Source organism: Panthera uncia, chromosome X (genome assembly GCF_023721935.1).
Source record: "Panthera uncia isolate 11264 chromosome X, Puncia_PCG_1.0, whole genome shotgun sequence".
Lineage (NCBI taxonomy): Eukaryota > Metazoa > Chordata > Mammalia > Carnivora > Felidae > Panthera > Panthera uncia.
Window position 1 is genome coordinate 13,623,626 of NC_064817.1, and position 13,662 is coordinate 13,637,287.

Consider the following 13,662-nt stretch of genomic DNA (forward strand, 5'->3'; position numbering starts at 1 on the left):
TCCCCAGTACCTAGAACAAAATAGTTTTTAAACTAACTTAACTAAAGTGGAAAGAATGATCAATCATTCAATATATTAGACATCAAAATTAAACTATATACATTATTTATTACATGTATTTATTATCCCTCCTCCAAAGAGCAATGATATTACATATAAACCATGCTGAAACTCTATTTAAAGCATTAATTAAATCATTACCAATAGAAAATAAATGTTTTTTTTTAATTTGTTTTTAATGTTTATTTATTTTTGAGACAGACCGAGCATGAGCTGGAGAGGGGCAGAGAGAGACGGAGACACAGAATCCGAAGTAGGCTCCAGGCCCTGAGCTGTAAGCAGAGAGCCTGACGCGGGGCTTGAACCCACGAACCATGAGATCATGACCTGCAAAGTCACACACTTAACCGACTGAGCCACCCAGGCACGCCGAAAATAAATTTGTTTAAGTAATAAGGTTAAAACTATATACAGCGCACACACACACACACACACACACACACACACAAACTATATATAGTCCTAAAACCGTGTGTTCACAGTAGCCACAAAGTGAACAAAAACCTTTTTGAAAAAAGTACATGCAATATAGAAAGGTATACTAACCATCTTTAATAAAATTTTTATATGAATACCTAACCAAATGTACTGGTTCTTCAGCTTATCTTCAGATATAACAGAGAACTTCAGGTAAGAAAAATGTCCAGGAGATGAGAAGTTAGTGAATTGTGGAAATGCAGAAAAAAATAGTAAATTTTGGGAAACCATCAGAGGAAGTAAATAAAGCCAAGAGGAGGCCTGGAAGCCTGGAACAACGGGAGCAGAAAGAAGAGAGATGCCAATATTTACTGGCTACCCATTACAGGTGAGGCACTTCAATATGCATTATCCCATTTAATCCACCCAAAATTCCTGAGGTCGGTACCATTTCCCCACTTTATACATGAGGAAACTTCGGCTCTTCGAGGTGAGGTAACTTAGCCAAGATCACCCATTTGGCTAAAAGAGTTTGGTCTCCTAAGTGCATGCTTTTTCTAATATGCTACCTTGCTTTCTGCCCTCAAACAAAAAAAGGCTATTAAATTCACTACCCTGAGTCAAAGTGCACAAGTGTTAAAAAAAGGGAATGGTTGGGGGGGCAAAAGACAACTTTGTGAATTCCTACGTGCTATTTTACTAGAGAGTCAGGAGGTGCTCTCTAAGAAGGAGTCTTAGGTTTTTAAAAAAAACCAGGTGTGGAGGCATACTTACAAAGAGAAAACATTAACAAGTAAGTACAGACAAAAACACATTGGTAAAACTTTTCATGCCTGGGAATTTAACCTTGTTTAATATTTATTTCCAAATAGTACTCATTAAATATACATTTCTGCTGACCCATGAAGACACTTTATTATTGAAAGATAGTGCTTGCCTTCTCTGAATTGTGAAGACAGCTGCACACATAATTACCACAGAAGAAGAAATACACTTAGAAATGAACAGCAACCCCCTATTTCCAGCTACTGTTCCACATGTGCTGGTTTAGCTTACACATGGCTGACTTGAACAGAAACTAAAATGGATTAGAGATATAAATTAATATGTATCTTGCTTTTGATCTAAAAAGACTTAAGAGGTATGGTTGCTTAGTGTTCTCCAGATTTTCCATCCACCATTTATTTACTCAATACTTAGTGTATACTTTTTACCAGTCTAGGCAATTTTGGAGATTCAGAAGAAATAGATATGGCCCCAGTCATACAGTTTGTGTATCCTGTGAGTGTAGTTGTGTATCCATAAAATTCGTATCTCCTTAAGTAGATCAATGATACATGATTTCCTTCTCCTCAAATAAACTGAATAGTGTATTACACAGCCATATGACAAGAAGAGCAGAAATTACTGTAAAAACAGATACCTTGAATTTGAGGCAAGTAATAAACAAAGCCAAATTCTGAACAGCCAAAAACAGAAAAGCAAGATATGGTCTGGAAAAACCAAAACTAAGTCAAAAAGAAAAAATCTGTCATTGGAAACATTTGACTTTGGAACCTTTTTCAGATTTAGCAATTCTTTCCAAGTCATCTTCCTTATTCTTAAAACTGCATGTACAACTAAACTATCATTTATACTAAAATCTTTCAAGGGGTGCCCAGGGGGCTCAGTTAGTTGAGCGTCCAACTTCGGCTCACGTCAGGATCTTCCATGAGTTCAAGCCCTTCATCGAGCTCGCTGCTGTCAGCACAGAGTCCGCTTCAGATCTGTCCCCCCCTACCCTCTCTGTCCCTCCTCCACTCATGTGCTCTCTCAAAAATAAATAAAACATTAAAAAGAAAAATTTATGGGGTACCTGGGTGGCTCAGTCAGTTAAGTGTCCGACTCCGGCTCAGGTCATGGTCTCACAGCCTGTGGGTTCGGGCCCCACATCAGGCTCTGTGCTGACAGCTCAGAGCCTGGAGCCTGCTTTGGATTCTGTGTCTCCCTCTCTCTCTGCCCCTCCCCCACTCATGCTCTGTCTGTCTGTCTCTCTCTCTCTCTCTCTCTCAAAAATAAACATTAAAAAAAATCCTTCATACTGCTAACTATAAACCCAAAGAAACAATATAAGCCTCAACTTTGAAAAACATGGACATAGCAATAGAGATGGCTACACTTACACTATCACTATCCAACCTTGAGGCCCGATAGTCACAAAAGCTCACTTGAGGCACCCAATGCCTCTATCTGGAATTTTGCTCCCTGACTCATAGAGCGAGCTCACATTGCCACAAACTGGTCGTGGGCGGCAGTAAGAGCAAAGAGGAAACCCCCTGATCTTCCTTCATTCACTCCTGCTGCCATCCCATACCAAAGCACCAGCTCCCTTGACTGGTGTTTCAGATTCTGCCCCATTTCTCCTCTCTCTTCTCCCAACCTGTACCAGAGGAAGCCACCCATGCCATTCCAGAAGCGAAACCCTGCTTGAGAAACTAAACATTTGATAACAGCCAGAGTCTATTTTTCCTCTGAAATTAGCCTTTTGAATACCCAAGGACTGTTCTTGTCATATAAGAGTAACTTTCCCTTTCCATTAGCATGCTAAGTGTCTTTTATTATTTTTACTTATTTTTTTAACGTTTTATTTTTTTGAGAGAGAACATGTGCACAACATGGGGAGGGGCAGAGAGAAGGGGATAGAGGATCTGAAGCAGGCTCTGCGCTGACAGCAGAGAGCCCAGTGCAGGGGTTTGAACTCACCAACTGTGAGATCATAACCTGAGCCAAAGATGGACGCTTAACTGACTGAGCCACCTGGGTGCCCTGAGAGTCTTTTAAATGTATATTTCCTTATCTTCAGCAATAAAAAAATCATTTTAGAAAGCCTCAAATAAGGGGTGTCTGGGTGGCTCAGTCAGTTAAGCAATTGACTCTTGGTTTTGGCTTGGGTTATGATCTCGCAGTTCCTGAGTTCAAGCCCCATATCAGGCTCTGCACTGATAGTGGCCTGCTTGGGATTCTCTCTCGTCCTCTCTCTGCCCCTCCTGTGTGTACTCTCTCTCTCTCTCAAAATAAATAAATAAACTTAAAAAAAAAAAGAAACCTTCAGATTAGCTAAGAAAAACTCTTTTTTAAATTTCTTTAAAATTTATTCATTTAGGGGCACCTGGGTGGCTCAGTGGGTTGGGCCTCTGACTCTTGGCCACGGCTCAGGTCATGATCTCATGGTTTGTGGGACCGAGCCCCCATTGGGCTGTGTGCTGACAGCACGGAGCCTGCTTGGGATTCTCTCTCCCTCTCCCCTGCTCGTACTCGTGCACTTGCTCTCTCTCTCTCTCAAAAATAAACTTAAAAAAATATTAAATTTATTTATTTATATTTTGAGAAAGAGCACAAGTGGGGGAGAGGCTGAAAAAGAGGGAAAGAGAGAATCCAAAGCAGGCTCAGCACTGCCATCGCAAAGCCTGATGCAGGGCTTGAACTCATGAACCATGAGATCATGACCTGAGTTGAACCCAAGAGTCAGAAGCCTAACTGAATGAACCACACAGGCACCCCAAGCTAAGAAAAACTCTTAAAACCACAGGGGGTAGTTAGTAATGGAAAGGAAAACAAGGAAGCATGTTCCTAATACCACAGCAGATATTTGGAAGCCAGAAGCCAGGTGAGGACTATGAATTTTCTCAGAAGAAGCAGAGTAGAGATCAGCTGGGCATGGGACTCCTGTACCAACTGGTCATAATAGCCTATTCCCTTCCCTGCTTCTCATTATCTAGGGAGAGACACTGGTTCTAGATTAATTAGGTTCAAATCCAGATTTACCACATAATAATTATGAGGTCTTGGGACAATTATTTAAATTCAGCATGTGGCACATGGTACATATTTCAATAAATGTTAACTGTTAATAGCAGCAGCAGCAGCAGCATTACCATCAGCAGCAGCCCTGCCTTGATTCTCACCTTCTCTTTCCAGGCCCTGAGGGTGCTCCTGGCCCTCTTCTATCAATGGATGGGATATCAGGGAAACCTTGTTGTCAATGCCTAACAAATGCAAGAAAAAAAGTTTCATCCAAATAAGGATCTCCTATTTACCGACATTCTGATCCCTTCCCTCCTTCCTTTCATGACCAAACTTCTTAAAAGACTAGCCCATGTTCACTACCACTGCCATTTTCTTATTTTTCAACCCTCTGCAATTACACTTTTAGACACCTCTTTTTAGGGAAGCTTTGAATGCTAAGGTAACCCACAACCTCCTAATAGCACTCAACACTTTTGATGATGTCTTCTTTTTTAAATTTGTTATTGGATTTCACACAGCCACTCCCTCCTGGTCCTTCTTATACCTCTGTCATGTTTCCTGTGGTGTTCCCCAGGATTAGTCACCTTCCCCCTATCCCCACCTCAGTTTTGAGTGCTTTTAGTTCACTCCCTTGATTTCAGCTACTGCCTACATATAATGATTGCCAAATTGCTTGCTCTCATGTTCTTCTGCCACTTACGCATTCGTAAGCCACCCCCTACCCATCATAAGCCTCTCTCAAGTTCCACAGCTGTGTTTTCAATAGCCAATTCAATAATCTTATATATAGGCATCTCTCACTCAACATGTCCAAAACCAAATTCATCACGCTTATCTTGAATGACATTACCTTTTACACTCAATTATCAGTAATCAGAAATCTTGAAGACATCTTTGTACTCTTCCACCATCGACATGTGAAACCAAGCCTACCTGAAGTACTTCCTAGTTGTGTTCTTCTTTATGCCCATGAAATGACTTCTCACATAAGCTATAGCACTAGCCTCTTTACTAGCATTCCTGGCTAACCTTTACAATCCATATTTGATAGCACATAATCATGATCTTTCTAAAATACAAACTATATGTCACTTTTCCTCTTAAAAATCTTCAGTGATGCTGGGGCACCTGGGTGGCTCAGTCAGTTAGGCCTCTGACTTCAGTTCCAGTCATAATCTCACAGTTCCATGGGTTCGAGCCCTGCATAGGGCTCTGTGATGACAGCTCAGAGCCTGGAGCCTGCTTCAGATTCTGGGTCTCCCTCTCTCTCTGGCCCTCCCCCGCTCATGCTGTCTGTCTCTCTGTCTCTCTCTCTCTCAAAAATAAACAAACATTAAAAAGAAAATCTTCAGTGATGCCACATTACCCATATGCTAAAATCTAAAGTCTTTGGCCTGGTGTCCAAGGCCCTCTACATATCTTCACAGCCTCATCTCCTCTATTCTCCAACTATCCTTATAGATTCAGTCATAATCATGTTTCAGGTCCCCAAATATTCTGACTCTTACTGCCTTGCAGAAGCTGATCCAGGAAAGGCCTTCCCTCTCATGTCAATGACGAGCTCAATCACGAGCACTGCAAAATTCCAGCACAAAGCTCCGAGGCAAACCATAGGACTTCATGCTAATAAACTTCACAGACTGCATTTATCTCTAGCAGCACAGGTATTACAGCATCTTATCTTTTCTTAGATATCTACCTGTCCCACTACACTGTGAATTCCTTTAGAAGAAGGAACTATGTAAGTTCAAACCATTATTATACCTCCAACATGTGGTTGAGGGCCTGCCACATAACAGGCATCCAAGAAATGTTTGTTAATGAATAAATGTTTAACATCCAAGTTTTGTCTCTGGTCTTATATTCCCATAGAAACAAGTTGGGTAGCTTATGCATCAAATAGGCCACCATGGTTTAATAACAACATTTTACAGTTTGCTGGGAAAAAAATGCTTTACCTCAACAAAGAAGGTTACAGAGGGTACATACTTCAACTCAATAATAAGGGCCATATATGAAAAACCCACCACTAACATTATATGCAATGGTGAAAAACTGAGTTTTTCCCCTAAGGTCAGGAGTAAGACAAGGATGTCTACTCTCACCACTCTTATTCAACATAGTACTGGAAGTCCTAGCCACAGCAATCACACAACAAAAAGAAATAAAAGGCATCCAAACTGGTAAGGAAGAAATAAAGCTTTCACTATCTCCAGATGATATGATATTATATATAGAAACCCTAAAAACTCCAAGAAACTACTAGAACTAATAAATGAATTCAGTAAAGTCACAGGATACAAAATCAATAGACAGAAATCCACTGTATTTCTATACACTAATAATGAAGTAGCAAAAAGAAAAATTAAGAAAACAATCCCACTTACAATTGCACCAAAAATAATAAAATACTTAGGAATAAAGTTAACCAAGGAGGTGAAAGACCTGTACTCTAGAAGCTATAAAATACTGATGAAAGAAATGGAAGATGTCACAAATGGAAAGATATTCCATGTTCATGGATTGGGAGAACCAATATTGTTAAAATGTCCATATTACTCAAAACAATCCATAGATTCAAAGCAATCCCTATCAAAATACCAACAGCATTTTTCACAAAACTGAACAAATTACCCTAAAATTTGTATGGAACCCCAAAAGACCCCAAACAGCCAAAGTAATTTTGAAAAAGAACAGAATTTAAGGTATTTCAATCCCAGATTTCAAGATATACTACAAAGCTGTTGCAATCAAAAGAGTATGGTACTGGCACAAAAAAACAACACATACATCAATGGGACAAAAGAGAGAGCCCAGAAATATATCCACAATTATGTGGTCAATTAATCTTCAACAAAGGAGGCAAGGGTATGCAATGGGAAAAAGACGGTCTCTTCTACAAATGGCACTGAGAAAACTGGACAGCTACATGCAAAAGAATGAAATTATACCACTTTCTTCCACCACACACAAAAATAAACTCAAAACGGATTAAAGATCTAAATGTGAGATCTGAAACCATAAAAATCCTAGAGGAGAACAGGCAGTAATTTTGTCTGACATTGGCCATAGCAACACTTTTCTACATTTGTCTCCTGAGGCAAGGGAAACAAAAGCAAAAATAAACTACTGCAACTATACCAAAATAAAAAGCTTCTACACAGCAAAGGAAACCACCAACAAAACAAAAAGGCAACCTACTGAATAGGGGAAGATACATGTAAATGACAGATCTGATAAGGGTTTAGTATACAAAATATATAAAGATCTTATACAAATCAATAACCCCCAAAACAAATAATATAATTTAAAATGGGCAGAAGATATGAACAGGCATTTCTCAAAAGAAGACACACAGATGACCAACAAACACATAAAAAGATGCTCAATACCACTCATCCATCAAGGAAATGCAAATCAAAACCACAATGAGATATCACCTCACACCTGTCAGAATGACTAAAATCAAAAGCACAAGAGACAAGTGCTGGTGAGGATATGGAGAAAAAGGAACCGTTTTTGCATTGTTGGTGGGAATACAAATTGGTGCAGCCACTGTGGAAGACAGTATGAAGGTTCCTCAAACAATTAAAAAGAGAATTACAATAGGATCCAATAATTCCACTACTGGGTATTTACCCAAAAAATATAAAAACACTAATTTAAAAAGATATATGCACCCCTATGTTTACTGCAGCATTATTTGTAATAGCCAAATTATGGAAGCAACTCAAGTGCCCACTGACAGATGAATGGATAAAGACGATGTGGTGTGTGTGTGTGTGTGTGTGTATGTATATACACATACATACATTGGAATGTTACTAAGCCATAAAAAAAGAAAGCTTGCCATCTGCAACAACATGGATGGATCTAGAGAATACAATGCTAACAGAAATAAGTCAGTCAGAGAAAGACAAAGACCATAGGATTTCACTCATGTGGAATTTAAGAAACAAAACAAAGAAAAAAAAAGAGACAGGGGCGCCTAGGTGGCTCAGTCAGTTAAAGCATCTGACTCTTGATTTTAGCTCAGGTCATGATCTCACAGGAAGTGAGTTTGAGCCCCGCACAGGTTTCTGAGCTGACACTGCAGAGCCTGCTTGGAATTCTGTCTCCATCTTTCTCTCTGCCCCTCCTGCATCTCTCTCTCTCTGTCTCAAAATAAATAAATAAACTTAAAAAAAATCATTTAAAAAAAGAAAAAAAAAAAGAGACAACCAAAAAACAGACTCTTAACTACAGAGAACAAACTGGTGGTTACCAGAGGGGAGATAGATGGCTGGATGGGTGAAATATATGAAGGGAATTAAGAGTTCACTTATCGTGGTGAGCACTGAGTAATGTATAGAATTGCTGAATCACTATTTTGTACACCTGAAACTAATATAACACTGTATGAAAAAAAAACTTCAAATACCAATCAACCAACTTAAAAATCAACTTCTAAGAAAGGAGGAAATAAAATCTCTTATCTGTAGTGTTTCCTCTCACCCAGTTTCTAAGGTGCTGCTGTTATGGTAACCCCAAAATGCCCAAACCCATGGCATTGTAATCCAAGATATATGGAGTGAATGTTTAATTTTTTGTTTGTCTGTTTAAAGGAAAACACCTTGCCTCAAACCAAATAAAAGATAATCTTTGACAATGTGTTAAAAAAAAATCAACTTCTAAGAATACACTCCATTCAAAAATGAAGGAAGGACTGCAAATCAAAATCACAATTTGGTACCACTTTACACCTACTAAGATGGCTATTAAAAAGAAAAACAGTTAAGTGCTGACAAGGATATGGAGAAATTGTAACCCCCATACATTGCTGATGGGAATGTAAAGTGGTGCAGCTCCTGCGGCAAACAGTTTGGCAGTAGCAGATAAAGTTAACACAGAAGTAACATTTGAACCAACAATTCCATTCCTAGGTATATACCCAAAATAAATGAAAACAGGGACTCTAATAAGAACATGTACAGGGATATTCATAGCAGCACTATTCACAGTAGCCAAAAGGTAGAAACAGCTCAAATGTACATCAATGGATAAATGGATAACCAATGTGTTACACATGCATACAATGGAATATTATTCATCCATAAAAAGGAATGAAGTATTGGTAGCTGAAATGGCATGAATGAACCTTGAAAACATTACACTAAGTGAAAGAAGCCAGACACAAAATCACATACTATATGATTCAATTTATATGAAATATCTAGAATAAGTAAATCTATAGCAACAGAATACAGATTAGTGGTCACAGGGGCAAGAGGGAGGAGAGAATAGGAAGCAACTGCTTAGTGGGTACAGGGTTTTCTTTTAAGGTGATGAAAATATTTCCAAACTAGATAAAGGTGGTAGTTGTACAACATTATGAACGTACTAAGTGACTCTAAATTGTGCATTTTGAAATAGTTAATTTTATATTATGTGAATCGCACCTCATTTTAAAACACAACACTGGGGGAAAAAAGAAAGAAATCTGTATACTTCGAATGGGTCAAATATTTTGCATACATTATTAAAATTTGTTTCTATAATTTTGTAAAGCAAGTATTATTATCCCCATTTTACATATAAAAAAATAGAGGCTTGGGGCACCTGGGTGGCTCAGTTGGTTAATAAGCATCTGACTTTGGCTCAGGTCACGATCTCTAGGACCATGAGTTTGAGCCCTGCATCGGGCTCTGGGCTGACAGCTCAGAGCCTGGAGCCTGCTTTGGATTCTGTGTCTCCCTCTCTGACCCTTCCCCAATCATGCTTGCTTGCTCTCTCTCTCTCAAAAACAAAAAAAGAAGAAGGAGGAGGAGGAGGAGGAGGAGGAGGAGGAGGAGGAGGAAGAAGAAGAAGAAGAAGAAGAAGAAGAAGAAGAAGAAGAAAGAAAGAAAGAAAGAAAGAAAGAAACAAACAAACAAACAGAGGCTTAGTGCAGTAACATCTAACCCAGTATCACACAGCTAGTCTCAAAGTGGTAGAAACGGGATTCACATTCAGGACTGTCTCACCCAAAAGCCCATGCTCCCTGCTTAAAGTGGGTACTGTTTTAAACTAGTGAGGTAAGCAATGAAAAGACAATTAAAATATTTTCTTCTATAATCTTAACAAACTCAAATGCAGAATTAAATAGTTGGGTTAAACATTTCTTAAGGTTCAAATTTGAGGGAGCTTCTGTGTAAACCACAGATAAAAATATCTAAAGTGGCGCTAAAAACAAATTATCAACATGCCCTTAATAATCCAGTATTTAGGGGCTTTCCTTTTTTAAAATTCTCTTGGCTAAATAAACCCTTAAGGGAAAAATGCATCAAATATTAGAGGAGAACCTTCTGTACTCTAAATTTTCTTATGTATTTTCTCAAAATGAAACATTTATAATCCAAACACATTTTGTGTCTATTAATTATTATAATAACAAAGCAAGAATACTTAAGTAGATGGGACCAAACCAATACAGTTCTGTATACATGGAACAGAATACAACACATGCTTCTAAAGACATCCTCAGCTGGTCTTAATGACTACTGGCAATTAATTAACATTTCTGATTTTTTAATTAAAATATCCTAAGGTTTATATATCAAAATATTAGAGGATGGCAAGAATACTGGTAAGAATACAGGCAAGAATACAAGCAATTTTTAGATTTTACCCTATCGCTTTGTTTTCTAAATGTTCTACAATTCCAATTTTGTCATAAAAATTATAAAATGCCCTCACAAAGATAAAACTAGCCATTTGGGGGGGGGTGGTGGAGAGAAAGAGAGAGAGAGAAAGAGAATATCTTAAGCAGGCTCCAAGCACAGCACACAGCCCAATGCGAGACTCAATCTTACGACCATGAGATCATGTCATGAGCTGAAATCAAGTGCTGGACGCTTAACCGACTGAGCCACCCAGGTGCCCCAAACCTAGCCACTTTTTTCAAATAACAGAACAAGTCATGTCTCTAAAGAAAACAATTATTTGACATAAGCATTACTAATATTTTATTTTGATAAAAAGCCATACAACTTGTAAAGACATACAAGAATCCACTAAAAAATAACAGTAGAGATACCCATGCAGACTCACTGCATACTGGCAGTGACCTCTAGAATCTGCAGCTGTCTCCAGCAATTTCAGAATTAAAGAGTAGATCCCCTCAGTAGCCCAGGCTGACTCAGTAGAATAGAACTGTAAAAGCATCATTATTGGCCAAGCAGCTGACCAGCAGAGACACATGGTCTCTATTTCCATTCACAGTAGCAGGGGCACTCTTGGTCTTGGTCAGACACCTCCCAAAGGCCTCTGCTTATCACTCTTCCTTTTACCATTACTTAAAGACCTCTAAGATACTTTTTCACTTTTCTCACTTTCTCACTGTGCCCAAAACAAGTATAAAAGTTCTTTTTGAGACCTGCCCCGTGCCCTATCATTTTAAAAGGTTTATTTGTTTTACAACTAATCACTACAAGGAAAAAGAATGGCAAACACTGAAAAAGTTAAAAAGGAAAAGAAGGTCTCTAATTCTTAGTGGTAGCTGTCCCCAGTTTTTGTGGAAATGGTACCTGTCTTTTCATATTTTAACCCTTATTGGACCTATTCTAACTTGAATGTTCTGCACAGTTCCCTGCTCATTTACCAAGAAGAGATGGTTTAGTTGGCATTGTTGGCATCCAATACTGTGAACAGGCCCAGCCCTATTGCCTTCGCTCCTCCACTGTCTTTCCTGAGTCTCCTCATGACCTAGGTAGGTTTCCCTCCCCAAAACCAAGAACCACAGTTTTAAAGTATTAAAAATACTTTAAACATACAATAAGGGGTGCCCGGGTGTCTCAGTCGGGTAAATGTCCTTCAGCTCAGGTCATGATCTCACAGTTCGTGAGTTTGAGCCCCACGTTGGGCTCTGTGCTGTCAGTGTGGAGCCTGCTTTGGATCCTCTGTCTCCCTCTCTCTCTGCCCCTTCCCTGCCTGCACAAGCTTGCTCTCTCTCTCTCCCAAAACTAAACATAAAAAAAATAATAATAAAATAGGGGTGCCCGGGTGGCTCAGTTGGTTAAGCGTCCGACTTCAGCTCACGTCATGATCTCGTGGTTCGTGAGTTCGAGCCCCACATCGGGCTCTCCACTGTCAGTGCAGAGTCCACTTTGGGATGCTCTGTCTCCCTCTCTCTCTGCCTCTCCCCATCTCTCTCTCTCTCTCTCTCACTTGTTCTCAAAAGTAAACATTTTTAAAAAGCTTGCTAAAAAATAATATAAAATAAACATACAATAAAAGATAACTCCCACATAAAAAGAAAAACAAGCCATTCACTCACAAAAGTAAAGATCTGATTTAAAAGAGCTTGTTTTGGGGCGGTATGACAGAGCATCCCCATTTGGGAAATGCTGCTATGTCTTTTCTAGGAGCTTTTAAAAATTATGTCTGGACAACTAAGCCAAAACCAATATACTGAAAGTCTTGGTAGCTTTAATTTCTGTCTCCCCCATTTCAAAATAAGACTTGGAGATCTAAGGCAAACAGATTCAAGAAGAGAAAAGACACCCTTTACACACCTTATAAAACATACCTTAATCTGTATAGAATATTCTATAAGGTTACTGAAAACTTACAAAAATGCTACAGGGAAAAATATCCCAAACACAATTAAAAGGTTAAAGGATAGCTCTCTAAATTAAACAAAATACAAAAGTCCAGTTAAAGTTATTTACCTTGTACGTAAATGACACTGCCTTTTTTCTTGGCATACATGCTAAATTAAAATAAAATCTAATTTAGTGGAATTGATATGGTTTTCCTAACTTGTTATATAATGATATAAGCATTCAGCCTAGAAAGGAAACCAAAAAAATGCAAGAAGCAGCTACAAATCACAATTAAATTTTAGAAGGGCCTTAAGAGCGTTCTTTTAACAATACTTGCCCCATCACAGACGCTCTGTAAACTACTCACTTCAGCTTCATGGGAGTGCTTCCCATGAAGACCATTATATTTCACAATTGCTACTCATATCTGCTCACTTCAAAAGAAACCAAGATTTTGGTCACAATGACATTAAAGAAGATGACAATTTCCAACACCTTTAATATTTTCAGAAGAAAGTTCACATGAAAAGAAGCAACTTCAGTTGTTTCAGGTCAATTCATAATTCATTTAACAATTCTGAGCTTTTAAAAGCCACTCAATTTTTAAATCACAGCACCTTTTTTCTTACAGAATGACTTGCATTATGCTGTTAAAAAAAAAAAAAACCAACATAGCAGTCACTGCTAGGATTTCCACAAACCAAATGTACTGACACGATATTTAATTAGTAAAATGTTATCCACATCTCTATTACTGTACAAATACTTTTACTAAGTCTCAGGTAATTCTAATGAAAAATCATGTCATATTCCTCAAAGCTATAGAAAAATATATGAT

The 13,662-nt window shown here is 38.5% G+C and overlaps 1 protein-coding gene across 3 annotated transcripts in view; it reads right to left on the reverse strand.

The window, feature by feature from the left end:
• The window catches only part of SCML2 (Scm polycomb group protein like 2), a 104,296-nt gene that overhangs the window by 27,314 nt on the left and 63,320 nt on the right, over positions 1–13,662 (reverse strand). For 2 of the 3 annotated variants that reach the window (XM_049643539.1, XM_049643541.1), the window contains exon 8: positions 4,422–4,502. The exons of the other annotated variant lie outside the window; for it this stretch is intronic. In XM_049643539.1, coding sequence (XP_049499496.1) covers positions 4,422–4,502 — 81 coding nt within the window. The remainder of the gene's footprint in view (positions 1–4,421; positions 4,503–13,662) is intronic. 3 annotated transcript variants of the gene reach the window in all.